The following is a 24,879-nucleotide window of genomic DNA, read 5'->3' as shown; positions in this document are numbered from 1 at the left end:
TGAGGTGGTATCTCAGAGTTGTTTTCGTTTGCATTTCTCTAATCAATAGTGATTTAGAACATTTTTTCATGACTATAGATAGCCTTAATTTCTTCATCTAAAAATGCCTGTTCATATCATTTGACCATTTATCAGTTGGGGAATGACTGGTATTCTTATAAATTTGACTCAATTCCCTACATATTTGAGAAATGAGATCTTTATCAGAAAACTTGCTGAAGGGCAGAGCCAATACAGCAGAGTAAAGACAGCAACCCAGCTAAATTCTCCCAACATTCCCCTCTAGGGGCAGCTAGGAGGCGCAGTGGATAGAGCACCGGCCCTGGATTCAGGAGGACCTGAGTTCAAGTGTGGCCTCAGACACATGACACTTACTAGCTGTGTGACCCTGGGCAAGTCACTTAACCCCATTGCCTAGCCAAAAAAAAAAAAACCCAACAACATTCCCCTCTAAAGAACTTTAAAATAACATGTCAAATCAAATTCTGGAGCAGCATAGCCAACAAAATGGAGGGGTAAGAAAGAGGGATGCACTGAGTGAAGGGGGAAAGGAGAGGAAGAATGAAGGAAATTATCTCACATAAAAGAAAAGGTCAAGGAAGAAGAATCTTAGCTCATTGGAATTGGTTCCTACAGGGAAAGAAAAAAATATACATCCACATTCATTTGGGTATAGAAATTTATCTTACCAAATAGGGAAGCAGGAAAGGAAGAAGATAAGAGAATAGGGGAAGGGATGAAAAAAGGGAGGACGGATTAAAGGAGAAAGTGATCAGAAGCAAAATAGACTTTTGAGGAGGGACAGTGTAAGAAAGAGAGATAAAGATAAACAGAAGAAAATAGGATGGAGGGAAATACATAGTAATCATAACTGTGAATGTGAATGGAATGAACTCATAAAACAGAAGGGGATAGCAGAATGGATTAGAATCCAGAATTCAATAATATGTTGTTTACAAGAGACACACTTGAAACAGAAAGACACACAGAGAGTTAAAATAAGGAGATGGGGCAGAATCTGTTGTGCTTCAGCTGAAGTAAAAAAAGGCAGAAGTAACAATCATGATCTCAGACAAAGCAAAAGCAAAAATAAACCTAATTAAAAGGAACAATCAGGGAAACTAGTTTGCTAAAAGGTACCAGGAACAGTGAAGTAATATCAAAATTTTTACGACAAATTTCTGTGATTAAGGCCTCATTTCTCAAATATATAGGGTATTGAGTCAAATTTATAAATATACCAGTCATTCCCCAATTGGTAAATGGTCAAAGGATATGAACAGGCAGTTTTCAGAAGAAATCAAATTTGTCTATAGTCATATGAAAAAATGTTCTAGGGGCAGGTATTGGCGCAGTGGATAGTGTACCGGCCCTGGAGTCAAAAGACCTGAGTTCAAATCCAGCCTCAGATACTTACCTGTTTCTAGCTGTGTGAGCCTGGGCAAGTCACTTAACCTCAATTGCCTCATCAAAAAAAAATATTCTAAGTCATTATTGATTAGAGAAAATGCAATTTGAAACAACTCTATGGTACCACCTCACACCAATCAGTTGACTAACATGACAGAAAGGGAAAATGACAAATGCTGGAAGGGGATGTGGAAAAATAGGGACACTTATACACTGTTGGTGGAATTGTGAATTGGTCCAACCATTTTGGAGAACAATTTGGAAGTATGCCCAAAAGGCACACTGTGCATACTCTTTGACCCAGCAATACCACTACAAGATACCTATCCCCAAGAGATCAGGAAAAAAAAAGGAAAAGGACCTGTATATGCAAAATTATTTATAGCAGCTTTTTGTGGTGCAAAGAATTGGAAATTGAGGGTATACCCATCAATTGAAATGACTGAACAAGTTGTGGTATGTAAACCTACATGAACTGATGTATATTGAAGTGAGCAGAACTAGGAGATCATTATATGCAGAAAGAGCAATGATATAAGGATGATCAACTATGAAAGATTTAGTTACTCTGATCAATACAATGATATAAGACAATTCTGAAGTAATCACGATGAAAAATGCTGTCTACCTCCAGAGAGAGAACTGATAAACTCTGAGTGCAAACTGAAGTATAATTTTTTCACTTTATTTTTTGCAACATAACTAATATGGAAATGTTTTGCATGATTTCACATGGATGATTGATATTATATTGCTTGTCTTCTTAATTGGATAGGGAAAGGGGTGGTGGGAGAGAGAGGATTTAAAGCTCAAAATTTTTTTTAAAAAGAGTGTTATAAGTTAATAATTAACATTTTAAAATGTGAAGAAAAAAACTTGTTATAAAATTTCCCCCCAGTTTCCTGCTTCTCTTCTAATTTTGGCTGCATTAATTTTATTTATGCAAAACCTTTTAAATTTCATGTAATCAAAATTATCCATTTAATCTTCTGTGATCTTCTCTATGTTTTGTTTGATCATGAACTTTTCCCTTATACATAGATCTGACAGACTTTTTTTCTTTGCTTCTCTAATTTGTTTATGATATCACCGTTTATGTCCAAGTCATGTACCTGTTTTGAGCTTATTTTATAGTGTGAATGTTGGGCTATGACTAATTTTAACAAGACTACTTTTCAATTTTTCTCAGAAGTCTTTGTCAATATTTAGTTCTTCCCTCAATATTGTGGATATGTGGATTTATCCAACACTAGTTAACTCTGTTTATTTGCTTCTGTATATTGTGTACCTAATGTATTCTATTGATCACTTTATTTCTTATCCAGTACCAAATCGTTTTGATGATTACCACTCTGTAATATAGTTTGAAATCTGGTACTGTTAGGCCTCTTGCCTTCTCTTATTTTTTTTTTTTGGGTAGGCAATGGGGTTAAGTGACTTGCCCAAGGTCACACAGCTAGTAAGTATTATATGTCTGAGGCTGGATTTGAACTCAGGTCCTCCTGAATCCAGGGCTGGTACTCTATTCACTATGCCACCTAACTGCCCCTCTTCTCATATCTTTTTTAATGATTCACTTGATATTCTTGACCTTTTGTTCTTTCCAGATGAATTTTGTTATTATTTTTTCCAGCTCTATAAAGTAATTCTTTGGTAGTTTGATTGGTATGGTAGTGAATAAGTAAATTAATATAGGTAGTTATTTTTATTATTTTGGCTTGGCCTACACATGAGTGATTAATATTTATCCATTTGTTTGGATCTATCTCCGTGTGAAGAGTGTTTTACAATCATGTTTATATAGTTCCTGTGTATGTCTTGACAGGTAGACTACCAAATATTTTGTATTAAAAAACTGTCTATAATTATTTTAAATAGAATTTCACTTTCTGTCTCTTCCCGCTTGAGTTTTGTTGGTAATATACAGAAATGCTGATAATTAGTCTGGGTTTATTTTACATCCTACAACTTTGCTAAAGTTGATGTTTTGACTAGTTATTAATTTATTCTGTAGGGTGCTCTGTGTATACCGTCATGTCATCTGCAAAAAGTAATAGTTTTGTTTCTTCATTGCTTTGTTTATTCCTTCAATTTTCTTGTCTTATTGTTATAGCTAATATTTTTAGTACAATATTTGAGAGTGTGACAATGACCATCCTTGTTTTACCCTTGATCTTTTTGGAAAGGATTCTAGTTTATCTCTATTACAGATCAAAGAGATTTTCCTAAAGTACATGGATGACTCTTTCACTTCAATGCTCAATAGATTCCAGTGGCCTCTTTAGATAAAATATAAACTATTTTGACATTTAAAGCCCTTTTGAACTTAGTCCCATTAGTCAGTCAACAAACATTAAGTACCTGCTATGTGCCAGGCTCTGTGCTAAGCACGGGGAACACAAATACAAAAAAGAAAGATAGTTCCAACCCTCAAGAAGCTTACAATTTAATAATAAAAGACAACACTAAAGAAAGCTGAAAGGGAAGGTCCCTCCAGGGGGTTTGGGGAACGTGGAAAAGTCAAATAAGTCTAAAATAAACACAGCTAGGGAAGTCAAAGGAGTTAAAAACTAATGAATTCTGGTGGGAAATGAGATATCTGTCCTGTGCCCTCTCTTTAAAGTTGACAAATTCATGGTTCTACCCTCCTGTGAGGGGAGCCGAGAATACTGAGGAGGTGTAGTACAAAGGCTGATGGGACTACCCAGTTATGAGGTACCTGAATGCATGGTGGAGAAGTCAAGGCCAAAAAGAATGCAGCAGTATGGCCCATATTACATGTTCAAAACTCCCTTTTATATATACTATCTGCCCAAACCAGGCTTCTTATTGTTGCTCACACATAACATTTCTTCTCTAGTCTCTGTGGCAGCGGTGGGGAGCCTGAGGCTTCTAGGCCTCAGGTGTGGCCCTTTGACTGAATCCAAACTTCACAGAACAAATCCCATTAATAAAAGGATTTGTTCTGTAAAACATGGACTTGGTCAAAAGGCCTAGAAGGCCACATGTTTCCTTGAGGCCACAGGTTCCCCACCCCTGTTCTATGGCTTTCTATTAGTTGTCCCTTTTCCTGCAATATTCTCTTTCCTCACAAAACTCCCATATTCTCGAGCTTCCTCCAAGGCTTCAGTTCAGTGCTGCTTTCTAAACAAAACTCTTCCTGATCCCTCCAAATGTTAATGCCTTTCACCCCAAATCAACATATCTACTTTGTATTTACCTGTCTCCCCTTGATAGATGGTGGTGAGAATTCTTTGATTTGTTTTTGTTACCCTATCATCTAGTCATCACTTAATAAATACCTATTGATTGATTGATTGACTGAAACATTATTCTATGTGCAGAATATTATGCCTAGATAGAAAGATTAAGTGAAACAGGCCCTGTCCATGAGAGGCAATATGACACAATAGAAAAAGCACTGGATTTGAAGTCGAAGGACCTTGGTGGGAAACCTGGCTTTGCCATTTACTGTCAAGGACTAAGGACTATGTTACTTAACCTTTCTGGGCTCCATTCTAAAATGAGAGGGTGGACTAGTTGACCAGGTTTCTTCTTCAATGTTAGTTCTTAGGGAGGAAATTCACTACTTTCAGAAGGCAAGGAAAAAATTTCATTTGATGGAATGAATGTGATGGTAATGGTTAAACTAAGATTGGACAATAACTTGAAGATGAGAACACTCACTTTATTAACACAATTGTCTTTATCACTGTAAGCATTAATTTTTTTTTAAATTGTATTCATCAGGTGTCATTGAATGAGACCACATATAACCCTCTAAATTGGTGTTTGCAGTTTAGGACAGAATAACTTGATACGACTCTGTCTAAACCGGCATCGCTTTCGACAAATTAAAATATTGTGTCTCCATCATTTAGAAACATTTCTATTTCCTTATCAAAGTCCAGGGGAAGAACTGCCTTTCTTACTAAGGCACTCTGTGGTAATCTGTTTTTCCCACGCATTAGTCAACACTGTCCGGACCAATCATGCCTCTCTTTGTTGACTCCCTATTGGCTGTCATTCCACCAATCCGAATTGACCCCGCCTGTTACAGTAGGGGGAAAGGCATCATAACATTACTTCATTCTCGGACCCACCCATCTTCCAGCCCGGGTCCTTTCCCGGGCGGCGCGCGCGCCAGCCCCTGGCCAATTAGCTATTAGCTTGTGGGGCGCCCCGTTGGAAGCTGAGGAAAGTTGGCGTCGTGCTCGTGCCCGAGCGCCTTCCCCCCCCCCGGCCTTCTGCGCGCGCCCCTTGCCCCGCGCGCGCGGTCGCGTTGCGGCGCCTTCTGCTTCTGCGGCTGCCGGAGCCGGAACTGCCGAGCGCCGCGGTGAAGTGCCGCGGCCGCGAGAGAGGCTGCCGGGAGTCGGGAGCGGCTGGGGGGTCGGCGCACCGCAGCACCGGCCGGGGCTTCCGACAGTCGCCAGCCTTCCCCTCGGAGAGGCGGGGGCCCGCCCTCGGACCCGAACGCGGGGTCGCGCCGCGCCTCGCTGCGGGGCCCGGGGCTCCGAGCGGACCTGCCCCTGCCCGGCTCTCGGTCCACGGTGTCTCTCTTTCTCCCTATACGGAGGACACTGCCCCCGGCCCTTTTCTCCAGCGCGGGCGGCCGGCCGGCCGGCGGCCGCCCAGAGCCTCCTCTGGGGTGGAGGGGACAGAGCGGCGGTAGAGGCGGCCGGGCTCGGGCCGACCGAGCCTGAGGCCCGGCCCTGGGCAACCGGGGCTACCGCCTGCGAGGGAGGGCTCCGGGGGGCCCGGGCCGGGGGGGAAGGGCGTGGTGAGCCGGGAGCAGCGGGGAGGACACCGCTGGACTGCGAGCAGCCGGACGGAGAGCCCGCGGTGCCAGGCTGCATCTGAGCTTTGATGCCTAAGGTAAAGGACTGGGGTATACCTGGGGCGCCGGATCGCTTGCTTTGAGGTGGAGGGGGTCTGGAGGGATGAGCACTCGGCGAATCTTGGGGCCCCATCCTTGGTCTGTGCTGGGGTGGGGTTAGCGGCAGTGCGAGCAGCACCAAAGATCGGGGGCACCCGCTTGGTCCACCGTAGGTTCAGACCTGTCATTGTGTCTTGGCGGTGGAGGATTTTCTTGTAGGGAGAGAGCAGAGCCAGGAGATGGGCTAATCGGAAGTAAAGTAGTCTAATGTTGGCAGGAGGGCAGATTGGAGGAACGTAAAGATGAGAAGCAAGGTGCCCTGTTTCAGGAAGCATCTTCCAGGTGGTATGGAAGGACGATCAACCTGTGCCAGGCATAGGATGAATCAATTCTTGTTGGAATGGTCTGAGGGATACTCTTTCCTGAGGATCCGGGATTTATTACACGTTGGGTAGTCGTTTTACCAGTGGTACTGTAAAAGGTCGAAAAGTAGGCTAGTGCGCTCTACCCCCGCCCTCCCTCCCATGACCAATGTTTGACTGCTGTTGTTCTTTTTCTTTTTTTTCTGTTGAAAAAGGAATTGCACCTGTCTGCACCATCAGGTAGTAATGCCGGGGTTACCCTCTCTGTAGAATGCTTCAACTGTGTTGCAAAATTTTAGAACCTGCAGTTTTCTGTACGACTGTACCTTCTGTATACACACTAGCTAGTTTCTTGGCATTTTTCAGTTCTGAAAAATCAGGTGTTCTTGGTTCTGCTTAGTATCTGCATTTAATGTATTTGGTAAATTTTGTTTGCTCAAATTGTACTTTAAAGGAAATTGTTTTAAGACTGTTTTATTAAGCTAAATGTGTGGTGCTGGCCTAACACTTGAAGTAAAGGTATGGCAACCAAAGTCTTTGCCTCCCCCCTTACAAATTTGAGACCGAACAAAGCTCTTCTTCATAAGTTCTAAATTTTATGAAAAAAATATTGAATAAGAAGTTGTAATATTGCCCCGTGCCCCTGAATCAGTTCTTGTAAAGTATGTTTTTTTACATCTGTATTCTTCTGTGAAGTTTTTATAGTATTTTATTTTTGTCTGTGTCACTGTTGATTTATACCAGTTATATGAATTAGTGATTTGCATTAGAGATTAGATATGGGAAAAGTCAAATTTTTGATCTATTTGTGTTTTACACAGTATATAATATTGGCCCTGTACTGAAGCTATGCCAGTTTTAAAGTTTTCTTGTTACTAAAAAAACCACTTTATTTCTTTAATACATTCTATATAGCATCTAGTATGTCCAATAGCATTAATTAGTTAATTCAGTTTTAAATAATGTTGTTGTTTTTTCTGCAATGGTTGTGTTCTTGGGGTTCCTGAAGACTATGAGGAACTTATACTATTTAGTTTTGTTTCATAACACATAGATTAATAGTTTTGTCCAGAGATATTTACATAAGTTGTTTTTGAGGGAAACTGATTTTTGAGCAAAGCCATTTTTTGAGGAGCATATTTAACTTACAGAATTTTACATGCAGTGGGTGAGAGATGGCAATGATGATGAAAAAGATTTTTAAAGGAAGAATTCCTACAAGCTTACTCGGAAATCACTATCAAACTCAACTAAGCTCAGCTAAGTGTTTGGTGCAACAGGCTCTTTTGTTGGGGAAAAAAAAAAGAAAAACCCTCAAACACCTTTTTTTTACTTTATTCTGAAATTATCTGGGGATCATATCTTTGAAGTAACTTCTTTTCTGATTCCAGAAGACAATAACTTATAGGGATTTGGGGGCTTAAATTGTTGTTTATTTTATTTTTTTAAATGCAAAAAAGTGACAGCCCCTTTCAGCCTTGGTGTTCTCTTTGCAAAGTGGCCAGCTTGAGGTTGACTCCTCCTGCACTTGATCTTGGGCCCTCTGCCCCTTTCCTGGGGTGAACTTGTAGCTAGTGGCAGGAATAGGTGTGCAGAATGTTGTAGTCCTTTCCCCTTTTGGGGGGGGGCAGCGTGGGGGGAGGGGGAAGGAGTTGGGAATCTTTGCAGCCTTGGCCAGCCCTAGCCCCAGCCCCAGAGTCAGAGCAGGAGAGAGCTCCACACGCACAGAGAAGCTGCTGCTGCATCTAGGACGATGAACCATTTCCCCCCCTGGGTAGGTCGGATCACCTCGGCTCCATGGTGAGGAGAAAGAAGACAGCCCCCGGCCCCGAGGACCCGCAGCATGGGTAGGACGGAGAGGGGGCCCTGCAGCGGCTTCGGGGGCCCCGCAGCTCCCCGGGGTCTCCGCCGTCTGGGGCTGCTGCTGCTCTGGTTTTCTCTCTTCGCGAGCGCTTCAGACGCCTGACTTTGGCTGGGCCGTTTCCTTGGCAAATCCGCCGTCCAGCCCCCCTTGGAAGGGTCCGGAGCCCTCCGGGTCGGTTCTGGTGGGGGGTGGGCGGGCTGGGGATCCGTCCCCGGCCCCCTGGCAGACCGGGCCCGGGCTGTTGGGCCGGGACAGGCAAAGGAGCCGAGAGGGGATTTGTAACAAACAACGGCGGCCATGTTGAGAGGGAATTTCTGCAGCTAAACTTCTCCCCTCTCTGGGCCAGGGATTTTCTCTCCTTTGCGGGTCTCATGAGGTTTTTCCTTTTTTCTTTCTTCTTCCCCCTTCCCCTAGGATGACAGTGAAGTTGGGAGACGGCAGCAGCGGGGAGGAAGGGCTCAAAAAGCTGGGCAAGAGATCAGCAGATGAGGACTCCCTGGAAGGAGAAGGGGCTGGAGGAGGAGAAGCAGCTGAAGAGACCAGCCACAGCACAAAGAAAGAGGAGAAGATTATCAATAATAATAACAATAATAATCCTTCCTCCTCCAGCCTGCAGCAAGCCCCGTCCCCCCTTCAGGCCTCCTCCCAGGACCAGCATCATTTCTTAAGGTCCAGTGTGAGACCTCAGAGCAAGAGGTTCAGGAAAGATTCAGCCTGTGCAGTTGGCAGCAGCAGCAACAGCAGCACCAATGCCAAGGGGAAAGGTATGATCAGCCCTCCCTAAAAAACAAAAAAAATCACATTCACATCCACCAAAACCCTTCCCCAGATTTTCAGGGTCTGCCACTTTGTTCTTTTCACTAGAGGGTCCTAGTGGCTATGGCCTTCTCTTTCCCCTCCCCCAACCTCTACACCTCCATACTAGTTAAATTGCTATAATGGCCCACTCTTCAGTTTACATTTGCAAAATAGGCACTTTGGAAACTCACTTAAGAGTGTGGGAAAGACACCTCTTTTTTGAAATAATCTATAGTCTTAAATTTAATATATTTTGAACTTCAGTAAATTTCTTTTATTTCAGATAATAAATTGGATTCCAGTAATGTTTTTCAAGTAATTGTTAGTAAGTCTGTTTTAGACTGTGATAGATTATTTTAAGTTTGAACAGTATCCTGAAAATTAAAAAAGGAAGATATTTAATGTTTCCCCTCTCTAGAAAGATAGTAATTCTAACAAAGGAACTGGTTTGGTTTGGAGAAAAGAATTATGAATGGCTTCATTTGCGCTGGTCATAATTTGTATAGTAGGCTTTACTGTAAGTATGTCATTAGTGCAGAACTATTAGGGACATTGAGAGTGTTGTTTCTCTTAGATTTTTTCAGTTGTTTTACTTTAGTGTATTGGATAAGATCTTACTTCCTTAAGAATGGTGACTAGTGAAGAGGATGTCTAGTGACCTAATGCTATTGTATAGGAACAATAGTTAAGGATTAACACCTGTCATTTTATTTTGATATTTTTAATAGACATTAGTGATTAGCTAAGTATACTCCTCCTATTTAATTTCCCCCCCTAAAGTGGGGAAAGAGTGCCACATTTTATCCTTTGCTTGTGTATATATCACATTTTTGTCAACTTTTTTATATTGATGTCACAGGGCCATGCCATTGCTCAACTAATTATTAATAATTATCTCTTGTTTATATTCAGATGCTCACATTTTGCAAATTTAGAAATAATTTAGGAAATATCACATCCATCATTTTAGAATTACATGTTAATGGGTCCTTTTCATTGAGTTTTGTGAATAATGGTTATAGTAATGTAACAAATAATCCCACTAGTTTTAATGATAGATTTGAAGAGATGATGAGCAAATCAGTTTTGCTCAGAATTTAATAGTCCTCCCAAATGCTCAACTTAAAATAAGTCAATGGATTCTGGAATCATTGGTGCTACTAATATTTGTTAAAGATTTTTGAGGTGGGACAAAAGTACAAGAGTAAAATGAGTGTGTTCTAATGTTAAAATTGAGGGGGCTGCTAGGTGGTGCAGTGGATAAAGTACCCACCCAGGATTCAGGAAGACCTGAGTTCAAATGCGGCTTCAGGCACATAACACTTACTGTGTGACCCTGGGCAAATCACTTAACCCCACTGCCCAGCTGGAAGAAAAAAAAAATTAAAATTGCCTGGGGCAAGTATTTTCTTTGAAGTATAAAGTTTTGTGCTGATTTGGGGGGGGGGAAATCCAATCTATTTATCAATCCCATTTGTTTAATTAAAATTAACTTTTTCTTATGTCAGTGTAAACTGTATTGTATATAGGTGCCATCAATGAGTTGCATAAGTTAATGAAAAGAAACTTGACAATAATCCATCATCCTTATTTTTGTATTAAATATTAGAGAGTGCCTGCAGAGTTGGCTTTACTTTTTAGAATCGAGTAGCTTCCCGATAGGATACTGAGAATGGCAGTGTGACGTAGTGGAGTGATGGGTTTGGAGTCAAAAGACCTGGATTCATTTATGAACTGTTGTTTAACTTATCAGAACCTCAGTCTCCTTATCTGTAAAATGGGACTAATATGATTGTTGTAGGAACAGTGCATTGCGAACTTTAAAGTCCTGTGGAAATTAAGCTTCTTTTCTGAAGCAGTAATCATTAGCTTGCCATTAAATTATTTCTCTGTTAGTGAAATATGAATTTGGGAAGGACTTGTACTCCAGAGAAAAATGTGCCCACTGTTTTTTCACTAGTAGGTTTTTCTCTTTTTCTTATTTTTCTTTAAAGTGAATAGTGTACCTAAAAAGTGGTGGTGGCTTTTAGGAGAAAGTGTATGTGCTTTTCTTATTTAGTAGCTTGCCCGCCAGCACTGGGCATTTGAATTCCTAATTTGACCTCTTATTTGTAGCAGTGTGATGATCATGGTCAACGGCAGTCCTTCAGATATGCTTTTAATGTTCCCAAGACGTTTTTTACTCTGTATGGAATATGAAAACCATTATACTAACATTGTTATCCTCAAACAAGAAAAAAGTTATGTCATTGACAGTTTTCCCAACTTATTATATCTCTCTAATCTTTTAAAATAATTCTTAAGGGAATATTCCCTTTACAGTCTCTAGAAACTTTGACTTGGGACTGGAGAGTGTAAATGAACTACCAGGTCATTAAATCTAACACTTTGAAAAAATTAATTTACATAATTGTTTTTGCCATTTTAGATATTAAAGTGAAAGCAGTTATTTCTTATAAAGTAATATTGATTGATGTGAAGAAGCAGGAGTGTCTCCTTGACTTAACCCTATGTTGTCCTCCACAAGAATATAAGTTGTTGACTTTATGATGAAAAAAAAATTTCCACTAGAAAGCTTTGAATTGATAAAACACTTATAATTAAAGGAAGATGCTGACAGTTGTCTTATCTTAAGACTAAAAGCAGAATTGATTCCCTCCTTATATCATACATATTTTTATTTTATGCACTTTCACAATTGGCATTTTGGGAAGCAGTGTGATATGGTAGAAAACATTGAGAACTGGGAGTCAGATGAGTTATCCTGCATCTGCCACTAACTTACCAGATTATTGGGAACAAATTGCCTTATCATGCTCTTTCTGTATTTTCTCATGAAATGAAGAGTTTCATCTAGATCAGGGTTCTTAACATATAATCATGAAATTTTAAAAAAATTTTCATAACTATAATTGTTTCCAATTTAATTGTTTTTATACGTAATTGTTTTCAGAACATCATTTTGAGAAGAAATCTGACTTCTGTAGACTTCATAATGGATCGCAGGTCCAAGACAAAAAAATGATTAAGGACCTCTCGTCTAGATGATCTCTATGATCCATTTCAACTCTAAAAATCTGTAATCACTTGTGTTTAATTGAACTTAAAGTAGATCATATCCTGAGGTTGGTTCAGGAGTATGTTGCATCTGTGGTTTGGTTAAAAAAAAATTCCTTTGAATGGGCCTCCAAAGACTGGGTTTTACTTTCAGTGTGATTGTGGGCAAATCAGTTTGTCTCAGTTTCTTCATCTGTGAAATGAAATTAGATAATCCTTTTGCTCTTTGTTACAGTGTTGTTGTGAGGCACAAGTGAGATATAGGTGAAAGGGATCTGTGAACTTTAAAACCCTATGTGAATGTAGGCTATTATTATTAGGAGAATAATAGGCTTATTCTCCATCGAAATCCTACTTCAGTATATCATTCTGCTATGGAAGTAACTGTGGGTTTTTGAAGGTACAAGTTCTGGCTTGTCCTGTCAAGCTGGAAAGGTTTTGAGTGGACCTGATGATGGACTATCTATCTGTTATCTGAGGAAAATCTAGCTAATTTAAGAGAGGGTCATCACCATGTTGGCTTCATGGTGACACCGTTTTTCAGCCACAGTAACTCTTCATCTGGGTTTAGGAGTCTGAAAACCTGTCCTAGATCTTTGGGAACTAGCAGGGTTCGTGAAGTCAATAATACACATTGTTGAAAGTCATAGATCCTTGAAGTATTTGGAGGTTTTAGAGTTTGAAAGGACCTTAAAGATCATTTAGTCTGACCCTAATATGTATGGTTAACACTTTTCTGATTGGTGCATCACCTCAAAGAACTTGGGAGAAGGGCATTTGATCTGTTGGTAATTCTGAACATCCTTAGACCTTCCCAGATAACCAGCTGAGAAGAGTTTTCACTGAAGCAAGAGGACAGTAAGATAACAGCTCAATTCTGAAGGGTGCCCAGTTGATTGTAAGCTTAAGCTGTATTCATATATGTATGTGTATACATAGCCAAGCTCAGGCGAGGATATGGCATCATGGTCACCAGTGGAGACTCCTTAGTAGACATAAGTCACTGTGTGCCAGGAGTTGTGCCAAGCTCTGAAGATGTAGGGAAAGCAAAAACAGTCTCTGCTTTCACATTCTAATGGGGGAGAAAACATGAAAATAACTAGGTATGTATAATATATATACACACACACACACACACACACACACACACACACACACACACACACAGAGTAAATGGAGACATTTTCAGAGGGGAATGCATTATCAGCTGTGGGGACCAGAAAAAGCCTGCGAAAGTTGGGAGTTGAACTGAGTTGTGAAGGAAGCCAGGGAAACTTAAGAAAAGGAGGTGAGGAGAGAGAGCATTGTAGGCATTGGGAGACTTTCAGTGCAAAGGCATGGAGCCTGGAGGTGGTGTGTCATATGTGAAGACTAGCAAGTAGACCAGTGTGGCCAGATGAATCAAAGGCTTTGTGTAAAGGAGTATAGTGTTAAAATGAGTGGATAGCTAGGAAGGAACCAAGTTGAGAAAAGCTTTAAATGCCAAAATAACGACATTTATATTTGATCCTGCAAATAATAGGGTATCATTGGAGTTTATTTGTATAGGAGGATGACAGGGTCACATCTATACTTGAGGAAAATCACATTGGCAGCTGAGTAGAGGTTAAATGGAGTAGATAGACCAATTGGAAAGCACTTCTTGTCTAGACAGTTAACAAGAAGACCCTGAGCTAGGATGTGAGCAGAGAGAAGGGGGCATATATGAGACATGTTATGAAGGTAGAAAGGAAAGGATTTGGCGGTGGATTGGATGTGGGGTGAGTGAGAGTTGAGGATAACAATGAGGTTGTTAGTCTGGGTAACTGGGAATATGGGGATAATATTAACATGTAGGAACGTTGAAGAGGGGAGATTTTAGGAGGGAGTGGATAATGAGTTCTGTTTTGGACACTGAGATTTTGGTGCCTATGGGACATTGAGTTTAAGGTGTCCAAAAGGCAGTTGGAGATTGTGCTTATATTTCAAGAGAAAGGAAATTAAGGATGAGTGTGTATCATTTGCATAGAGATTATAATTGAACCTGTGGGAACTCATGAGATCAGTAAGTGAGATTAAAGAGAGGGTACTCAGAACAGGACCCAGGCCAGAGCCTTGGGGACATCCACTGTGGCCATGTTGAAGATGAAGATCCAGCAAAGGAGTCAGAGAAAGAGGTTAGGTAGAGAAGAAGCATGAGAGAGCAGTGTTAGGAGGTGTATTTAAGGGGAAAGGGGGCCAGTTCGTCCATAATTTGAGGCTGCAGAGTGGTCAAGGGGGATGAAGATTAAGAAGAACCCATTGGGTTTGACAGTTAAGAGCTCCCTGATAACTTTGGAGAGGATGGTTTCAGTTGGATCATGAGAGTGGGTGTTGTCATTGCTTTTCTCTTCCCCTGTCACTGAAGCTGCTGCTACTCTGGGTCCTTCTGTCTAAAGAGGCAGAGCAGAGATTACAATTGAACGTGGAAAGAGGACTGGAATGTTTGAAGTCCCCAGAACTCAGGAGGGAGGAGTAGCTGGGAGCCACACTAACACAAATGCATGGATCCCTCCCCACTGTTTTTTCAGAGGGAGACAGGTAGAAACAAAATATGTTTTAACACCTGGAGAATGGCAGAACACATTGGTATATGACTGTAGTGGAATATTATTGTGCTATGAGGGATCATGCGTGTATAACATTCAGACATGAGAATGAACAAAAAAGTATTTATTAAGCACTTACTACATTTCAGGTACTGTGAACAGTAACAGAAAGAGTGAAATAGTTCCTGCCCTCAAGGAGCTCACACTCACATATACATTTAGGTAAAAGGTGGATGGAAAGGCCCAGTAGCCATGAGTTTTCAGTGGTAGGTCAATGGCAGGGTCCAGGGGTTCTTAGGTTAAATTAGGTCACTTGACAGTGCCAGAGGTGTGGAGAGCATAGAAGAAAAAGCTGGCAAATGATAAGGTCGGGAGGGACATTAGGATGCAGGGCAGGGAAGATGGTAAGTCCTGGAGGTGTCCCATCTCACTGAAAGGAATGAATTTGGTGATTCCCATTCCATTTAGCAGTCAAGTGGCCTGAATGGGTTCTGGACGGCCTGCACTAGGGAAGGAGGTGGGGGGGAAGAAGACAAGGGTGAGGAAAGAACTCAAAGATGGCTACACATGAAGATTACAACAATGTTAAGAAAAGCAACAAAACTCAGAGGAAATACAGCAGTCAGTGTTGGTACCAAACTATCAGTTAAAGCACAAAGCCTTCCTTTTTGTTAAAGTGGAAAGTGCTTAACTATTCTCTGGGTGACCTTACTGAATGTTGTTTGGGTATTTATTGAGAAGTATCTACTGTGTCAAAACAAAATGTATCAATAAAACTTTAAAAAGCGGAGGTAAGGGGCAGCTAGGTGGCACAGTGGATAGAGCTTTGGCCTTGGAGTCAGAAGGACCTGAGTTCAGATATGACCTGAGATACTTGACACTTGCTAGCTAAGTGACCTTGGGCAAGTCACTTAACCCCAATTGCCTAAAAAAAAAAAAAGGGTGGAAGTAAAAGGGGCAGCTAGGTGGCACAGTGAATAGAGCTTTGGCGTTGGAGTCAGAAAGACCTGAGTTCAGATATGACCTGAGATACTTGACACTTGCTAGCTAAGTGACCTTGGGCAAGTCACTTAACCCTGATTGCCTAAGCAAAAAAAAAAAGTGGAGTTGAAGTTTGTGTGTATCTCTCTTCCCCTCCTGAAAAAGTAGGGGTGAGGTCTGGGAAGGGAGTTATTGGCTTTGTGTTGAATTCTCCCTTTTGTCTCTCCAGACCTTTTCTTTTTTTTAAATTTTTTTATTTTTCCAGCAGTTGGGGTTAAGTGACTTGCCCAGGGTCACACAGCTAGTGTCAAGTGTTTCATCTGAAGCTGGATTTGAACTCAGGTCCTTTTGACTTCAGGGCCAGTGCTCTATCCACTGTACCACCTTGCTGCCCTAGACCTTTTCTTTTCTTTCTTTTTTTTTCTTTTTGCTGGGCAACGGGGTTAAGTGACTTGCCCAGAGCACACAGAGAGTAAGTATTAGGTGTCTGAGGCCAGATTTGAACTCAGGTCCTCCTGAAATCCAGGGCCGGTGCTCTATCCACTGCGCCACCTAGCTGCCCCTAAAACTCTGGGAAGAAACCAACCCATAAAGTAGTTGGTGTCTTTTTTTTTTTTGGCTAGGCAATGGGGTTAAGTGACTTGCCCAGAGTCACATAGCTAGTAAGTGTTATGTGTCTGAGGCTGGATTTGAACTCAGGTCCTCTTGAATCCAGGGCCGGTGCTCTATCCACTGCACCACCTAGCTGCCCTAGACTTTTTCTTTTCAAGACAACTAAATTACTACCTTCATCTCAGTAAAGACCTCATCTCAAACTTCTCTGAAAAAATTGAGGCCATCTTTTGTGAGTTACCTCAGATTACCTCAGTATTACTTTTTTTCTTCCCTTGTGTTCCATTTTAAGAAGTATTCTTTCTTATCAATGCCAACCTATCTCCTTGTGTTCCAGGTTCCATCACCTCCTCTTCTAAAGTTCTTTGACCCTTCAATCATTTCCTAATTTTCGGTTTCTCTATGTATTGTCACATTCCCTGCTGCTTATAAACACAGCCAGATCTCATCCATCGTTCAGAGACAAACAAAAAAACTGAACCCTCAAGCTGTTGTCCTCTTCTCTCTTTCATAATCCTATCCTGAAAAAAAGTCTTCATTTCTCAATGTAATCTGGCTTCTATCCCTATCATTTGACTGAAACTTCTTTGCAAGATAACCAATGATCTCTTTAATGCTAGATCCAGTGGCTTTTTCTGAGTTTGACACTTGTTTGCTGTTCTTTCCAACTTGTATTTTTGGGGGGGGGGGCCTAGGCAGTGGTGTTAAGTGACTTGCCCAGGGTCACACAGCTAGTAAGTGTTATGTGTCTGAGGTCGGATTTGAACTGAGGTCCTCCTGAATCCAGGAGTGGTGCTCTATCCATGGTGCAATCTAGCTGCCCCCCTACTTGTGTTTTCCCAACATTGCTTTATTGTAGTTCTTTTCTCCTTGTCAGGCTAGCCAGGTTCCTTAGCCATATCCTCTCTTTATTCACATGGGTACCACAGGGCTCTGTCTTGGGCCCTCTCCTCTCCTTACTCTCTTTTGGTGGTCTCATCAGCTCTCGTGGATTTAACTGTCATCTCTGGATAACTCTCAAAGCTACCTAGCCAGCCTGAATTCTAGTAATGTATCTCAAACTCACTATTTCCAAAACACAACTCATTATCTTTTCTTCAAAACTTTCCCTCTTAACTTCTTGATTTTTGTTGAGACTACCATTATCCTTCCAGTCACCCAGGTTTATAACCTTGAAATCATTCTTGGCTGTTCAGTCCTTTAACCTTCGCCCCGTCCCCCAATATTCAGTCAGTTGCTAAGTCTTGTTATACCACTTCATCATCTCTTGTATTCATCCCCTTTTTTCTGTTTATGACACATCATACTTCAGGCTTTCATTGCCTTTTGTCTAACTCCCAGTAGTTCTCCAGTTGGTCTCCCTGAATGCTATCTTTCCTCTGCATAGAGATGTTAATTGAATCCACGTAGAGAGAGAATAGAAAGGGACCCAAGATAGAACTTTGGGGGATACCCATGGGTTAGTAGGTGAGACCTGGCTGAAGATCCAGCAAAGGAGAGTGGAAAGAAGTAGGCAGACAACATAAGAGGAAAATTAAGAGAGGAATATCGCAAAAACCTAGAGGAAAAGAATGTCTAAAAGATGGTGGTTGATTGTATCAGAGACTGCATAGAGTTCAAGAAGGATGAGGATCAAAAAAAAAAGACATTAGATTTGACAATTAAGGGATCATTAGCACATTTGAAGAGGGCAGTTTCAGTTGAATGATGAGGTTGGAAGCCGGATCACAGAGTTAAGAAGAGAACAAGAGGAAAGGAAGTAGAAGCACTTATTGTAGATAGCCTTCTCAAGGAGTTTAACTAAGAAAGGGAAAAGAGATATTGGATGATAACTAGCTGGGATGGATGGATCAAGTGAGGCTTTTTGGGGAGAGACGGCTGTGTTTTGTAGACAGTAAGGAAGCAGCTAGAAGACAGATTAAAGATAAATGAGCCTGGGGGGCAGGGGAACAGTGTGCTGCAGATGAGATAAGATGGGATCACTTGTGCCCTGTAAATGGCCACCTCTTCACCAGAGACTTAGGTGAAGTAGATAGTTACAGAAGTCATCTTAGTGATGTGACAAGAGAGGGGAGGGAAGAAGAAGGCTTGGAGTCCCTAGCTTCCATTAAGGACATTCTTCTTCCAGAAACTTTTCCTTATTTCCTCAGTCAATTCTTCTTTTATTTGCTTGACTGTGAATAAGCTCTATACCTGAATGTATGTATGCTCCTTGATGGCTGGGATTGTGTGTTTTGTATTTGTATCCCCAGTGCCTAGCAGAGTGCTTGGTACATTTTAGGTGCTTAATGAACGTTTGTTAGCTGATTTCATTTTGTCTAAACAGCCCTGTGTAAATTTTTTTTTTTAAATTCAGACAAGGCCTGGGCAGAGAGGAGATGGAGGCAATTAAGTCTATGCCTGAGGGCACTTGAAAATTTCTTAACTCTTTACAAATTTAGAATTTGTGTATTGTATTTTTTTAATGAAATTTTTTTGAAGGGGGGAGGGGTGGTGAGGCAGTCCGGGTTAAGCGACTTGCCCAGGGTTGCACAGCTAGTGAGTAGCATGTCTGAGGCCGCATTTGAACTCAGGTCCTCCTGACTTCAGGGCACATGCTCTGTCCACTGTGCCACCTAACAGCCCCCCCCCCTTTTTCAGTTAAAGGATAGCATTATTCTTCAGTTGTGGGGAAATCTTTGGTAATAAGAACTTAATAGCTCATCTATGATAGTTTTTTTCAAATTTGTTTCTCTAAAGTGAATTATGGATATGTTTGTGGCAGTTGTCAATATCATAGTATATATTCTTGAATTTTTCTTTTCATAATACATTTGTTTTGTATGATGAAAATAAAGCGGTAATGATGTTGTATGACAGTTATGAGCACATTTAAACATTAGCAATGTAGGTCATGGCATTTATATGTGAATATTTTGTGATCTTATTAATTTCTTACTATGTGTTCTATGTTGGAAATATGAAAGAGTAGATGAGGTGCTTTCTGACCCTGAGGAGTGTGTGTGTGTGTGTGTGTGTAAATAATTGCATTGGGCACTAAGAAACACAGGCAACAGCATCAGATAATTAGGTGGTGGAGGAATTTGCTTAGTATGTGATATACATTGTGCTGGGAATATAATAAGCCAAAGATTAAGTTTGTTCTGCCTTCAAGGAACTTACGCTGTGAAGGAATTAAGAGTAAGGGAAAGATCATTAGGTGCATTGGAATTGGTTTTGGAAGACCTTGTAGAGAGACAGAGTGGGAATTGTGTTGGACCTTTGAGAAATGGATCATCTTGAGATCGCTAGAGAAATAAGCAGCATTCTGGATCAAGGCATGGGGACAGGGAATGAAATATTGTCTGGGTGATAGTATGGAGACTAACCTCATGATGTCACTAGGGGTCCCATGACAACAGTTAATGAGAGAAACCATGGGAAACCTAAGATCGTAGGTCATTTCATCCAGCATACATTGAGTAAGCACTTACTGTGTACAGAGCGTTATACTAGACTCTGGAAGTGACCCAAAGTTTATCTAACACAGGGGCCCTCTCTTACCCTCTGTCCTGTCTGGTAGGAAGATAAGGGACAAATTACTTTGTAGTTTTAAATTAAATATTAAATTAAATTAAAGCACTAAAGAGGCTTAATTCCATCAGGAGATAAACAAAGGCTTCATGGAGTAGGTGGCATTTGAATTGGGCTCTGGTGGAAGAGCAAACCAGGCTTGAGAACCGGGATGAAGAAAATCAGAGAGGCCAGAGAACTTGTGCCTGTAAAAGAGCTGAAACTTGTAGTGAACTCAAGCGCATTTTCATTCCACAGTGTGGCAGCAGCCACTGGTCTGCATTGAGAGAGTCATAGTTTGTAATAATAATATTTTGGTCTTACTCCACCATCGTCCTATAAGCCATACATTCTACATCTAGTATGTTCTATTGGAATTTAGGATAAGAGGGAGACCTGGATAGTGAGAGGATTTCTGGACATACAAGCTTTGGTTGAATAGGATCTGGGGATGTTCAATTTGGAGGAGATATGAGATATGTAGCTATTTAAATATAATATAGCTATTTAAGTATTTGGAGAACTGTCATGTGAAGGAAGGATTACAATTGTTCTGATTGGCCTACTAGTGCAGAAGAGGGAGCTATTAGTGAATGTTGCAGAGGCAGATTTAGGCTTGACATACAGACTATTGAAAAACTTTCTTTAAGTAAAGTTGTCTAAAAGTGGAAAGCGATCTCCAAGTAGAGGCTGGATAGCCACCTGTTTGTTGATCATGGTAGGAGAGATTCTTGTTCAGGTATGGGTTGAACTAGATGGCTTTTGATTTGGGACCTTCCAGTTTACAGATTTTTGAGAAGTCAAGGCATTTTTGGCATTCTGCTGTTTCTGGTGGCAGTAGAGCAGCAAATAATCTGTTTTAGTTGGGAGAGTCTAGGGAGAAGAATAATACAAAGCTGGAAAAATAAGAGTGGTATCAAATTGGGGGTGGCCTTGAATGCCAGGAAAAGGAATTCGTACTTAATTCAATAAGCAATGATTGGAATGTTTTAAATGCTAGACAAAAAAATTTGGTTTTGTTCTGTTGAGTAGTTGGGAATGACATGAAGAATTCAGTGTTTTAGAAAGATGAACTGGGCAACAGAATAAATTGGATGACAAAGGGGGCCAGTTAAGTAAGAGGCATTTGGTTTTATCTGGGCATGAAGTGACAACATTTGTTTTAATAAGTTTTGACTTATTTCAAGTATTTCTCAGTAAGATTGATTGATAGTGATGGTGTTCTCATAACATTTTTGAATGTCTTAAAACAAACTTATCTGCACCATCTGACACATCATATGTCTCATTAGAGATGAAAGAAACCCTATATTAAATCATCTTAAGGCACCTTGCTGCTTTTCTCAATTATTTCTTGTGAACTGAGGTGATTGTATTGGTGCTTGGATTCTCCTGGAGCATCCCCTACCATGTTGTATTGAAGGCAACAGGCCATGAATAACGTTTTCCATTTCAGGGAATTTGAGTCAGGCCTGCAAAAGCACTTTTATTTCAGCCTCAACCAGGAAGAACAGTATATACTTAATCATGGTTAGAGGTACAGGGAAAAGGTGTAGGGCAGAGATTTTTAAAATTGCTTTTAGGGAGGCAGCTAGGTGATGCAGTGAGTAGAGCACCACCCCTGAAGTCAGGAGGACCTGAGTTCAAATCCAGCCTCAGACCGAATACTTGACACTTACTAGCTGTGTGACCCTGTGCAAGTCACTTAACCCCAATTGCCTTAAAAAAATTGTTTTTAGTTTGATTGTAGTATACTTGGGTTCATATCTGTTCTTCACTACTTTTCTTTGAGGATGAGTGACATTAAGTTCAGTAAGCCTGAAAGGCAAAAACTCCATGTCACTGAAGTTTTATGTAAAATAAAAAAATTTAACTACTATTTCTAAATTGAACTTGACATCCAAAAACATTTTTTGAATGTCTAATACATTATAAAAATAAAGATAACTGTAAAACTGACTGTAGGTGTGTGTGGTATGACAGAGTAGAAATAATATAGAATCAGGGGAGAACCAAGGTTGAATTCTACCTCTGATATTAGCTTTGTAATGATAGTCAAGTCCCTTGATAACTTTGAGTCTCATTTTCTTTATCCATAGACTGAGAATAAGAATACCTGAAGTTCCTTCCCTGGTTGTTATGAACATTTAATAAAATAAATTAAATGTAGATGGCTTTACCAAGCTTGAACATAAATGTCAGCTATTATGATAACTCTTGCTCAGTTTTCAGTAGTTATATTCAGTTACTGGCCCTTCCCCTTTGCCTCAGGCCATGGAGTTTCATTGTCTTGAATGATGAATACCTTAGCCATGCTTAACTGGATTCTTTTCCCCTGGCATGTTCACCCTTCCCTTCCTGCCCCCCTTTTATAATTGAGTAAATTCTGCCAGTGCTCCTAGAAGGAGTGTGCCAGTATATTCTCTGTAGCTTCTCTTCCCAATGCTGAACCTTTCTGAATCAAAATAACCACCTCTTGCTACCAGATTCTTCTTATTTGTGTTGTCTCTCTTTATTAGGATTGTCTTTGCTTTTGTATTTATTTCCAAGAATTTGGCGTAGTATTTGCCACTAAGTGCTTAGTAATTGCTTTTTAAAATTTATTCATTCAGGCCTTCTTTTCTACTTGACACCATTATATTCTCTCCTAGATCTGGGGTTCATTAACCTTTTTTGTGTCATCAGTCCATTTGGCAGTTTGGTGAAACCTGTGGATCCTTTTTCAGAATAATGTTTTTAAATGCATAAAGTATAGTATTACAAATTTATGTTATACAATCTCAACTGGTCTCTTATCAAGCTTGGAAATTCTTCTGTACTTTCCTTATGAACTCAACTATCCCACTCTCTGGGGGCTCTTCCAAACCTTTTCATCCTTCCTCAAAACTTTCTTTTGTTCCCCCCTTTCCCTCCCAAGCTGAGAACCTTGCCTCATATTTTACTGAAAAAAATTGAAGCCATTGTACTCTTCCTCTTCTCATGTCATTCAAATGCCTTCTGCCAATATTTCCTCCTTCACTCTTGTTTCACATGAAGAAGTTGCCCTATTCTTTGTCAAGGCAAACCCCTCAACTTGTACAAGAGATTCTTTTCTGTCTTGTCTCCCATAATCCCCACTCTCATTTATTCCAGTCTCTCCCTATCTATTGGCCCCTTTCCTACTGCTTACAAATATGCCCATATCTCCCCTAACCTCAGAAAATCCTCATTGATGGACCCTCCTATAACTCTTTCTTCCCTTTGTGGCAAAACTCCTTGAGAAGGTCATCAAGGTGTCTCCATTTCCTCCTGTTTCTCTTGTTAACTCCCTGTAATCCGTGATCTGACCTCATCTTCCCACCAAAACTTCCCTCTCCAAAGTTATCATTAATCTCCTAATTTCCAAACCCCATGGCCTTTTTTGCAGTCTTTGTTCTTCTTGATCTCTCTGCAGCCTTTGACATTGTTGGTCACCCTCTTCTTAATACTGTCTTTCTCTCTCTCTCTCTCTCTCTCTCTCTCTCTCTCTCTCTCTCTCTCTCTCTGTCCCCCCCCCGCCCCAATACTCTCTTCTTACTAAGTTTTTGGGACAGCATTCTCTCCTGGTCCTCCTCCCACCTCTCTGATTGCTCCTTCTCAGTCTCCTTTGCTGGATCCTCTTCCATATCGCCCACTCACCATGGCTGTCACACAGGGCTCCTGGGTCCTCTTCTCCTTCTATACTATTTCACGTGGTGATCTTATCACCTCTTGTAGATTTAATTCTCATTTCTATGCTGATTTTTTTTGTAAATAATATTTTATTTCTTCCAATTACATGTAAAGATAGTTTTCAGCATTCATTTTTCACAAGATTTTGAGTTCCAAGTTTTTCTCCCTCCTTTCCTTCTCCCCCTCCCCAAGATGACAAGTAATCTGATATGTTATTTATGCCATCATGTTAAACATATTTCCACATTAGTCATGTTGTGAAAGAAGAATCAGAACAAAAGGGCAAAACCACAAAAAACAAAAAAAGTGAAAATAGTGTGCTCCGATCCCCATTCAGACTCCATAATTCTTTCTCTGGATGTGGATAGCATTTTCTTTTTTCTTTTTTTTTTTTCTTAAAGGTCTAGAGACCATTTCTTTTTTTTAATTTTTTTTTAGTGAGGCAATTGGGGTTAAGTGATTTGCCCAGAATCACACAGCTAGTGAGTGTTATGTGTCTAAGGCTGGATTTGAACTCAGATCCTCTTGACTCCAAGGCCGGTGCTGTATCCACTGTGCCACCTAGCTGCCCCGTGGATAGCATTTTCCATCTTGAGTCTTTTGGAATTGTCTTGGATCCTTTTATAGCTGAGAAGAGCTAAGTCCGTCATAGTTGATCATCGCATAATGTTGTTGTTACTATGTTCTGCTCACTTCACTTGGTATCAGTGCGTGTCTTTCCAGGTTTTTTGAAATCTACCCACTCATCATTTCTTGAAGCACGATAGTATTCTGTTACATTCACATACAATAACTTGTTTAGTCTTTCTCCAGTTGATGGGTATCCCCTCAATTTCCAATTCTTTGTCACCACAAAAAGTATGCTGATGATTCTTAACATGTCTGACACAGAACTCATTATCTCACCTCCTAGATTATCCCCCTTTCCAAACTTCCCTTTACCTTTGAGGGTCCCACCGCCCTCCCAGTCTCTCAGGATCATAAACGAGGTGTCATCTTCGACTCCTCACTATTTATTTCTCACCCTCCCATATCCAATCAGTTGCTAAAACCTGTTGATTTCACCTTTGAAACATCTCTCAAATACTCCCTCTTTGTACTCAAATACTC

General features: G+C 40.7%; 1 protein-coding gene across 2 annotated transcripts in view; it reads left to right on the top strand.

Moving 5' to 3' along the window:
• Positions 1-6,196: 6,196 nt before the first annotated feature.
• Positions 6,197-24,879, top strand: part of CRAMP1 (cramped chromatin regulator 1) — a 113,872-nt gene continuing 95,189 nt past the window's right edge. Inside the window, exons 1-2 of one of the 2 annotated variants that reach the window (XM_021006624.2) lie at positions 6,197-6,285; positions 8,927-9,276. In XM_021006624.2, coding sequence (XP_020862283.1) covers positions 8,928-9,276 — 349 coding nt within the window. In that variant the 5' untranslated portion in view covers positions 6,197-6,285; position 8,927. Of the gene's footprint in view, positions 6,286-7,632; positions 8,496-8,926; positions 9,277-24,879 lie in introns of those variants that run through there. The other variant, XM_021006623.2, reaches the window with a different exon arrangement.

The sequence above is a fragment of the Phascolarctos cinereus genome, unplaced genomic scaffold, assembly GCF_003287225.1.
Source record: "Phascolarctos cinereus isolate Bilbo 61053 unplaced genomic scaffold, phaCin_HiC Scaffold_4;HRSCAF=312, whole genome shotgun sequence".
NCBI classification, from domain to species: domain Eukaryota; kingdom Metazoa; phylum Chordata; class Mammalia; order Diprotodontia; family Phascolarctidae; genus Phascolarctos; species Phascolarctos cinereus.
Note: the sequence above shows the minus strand (reverse complement) of the source record. Positions and strands in the feature narration are given on the sequence as shown.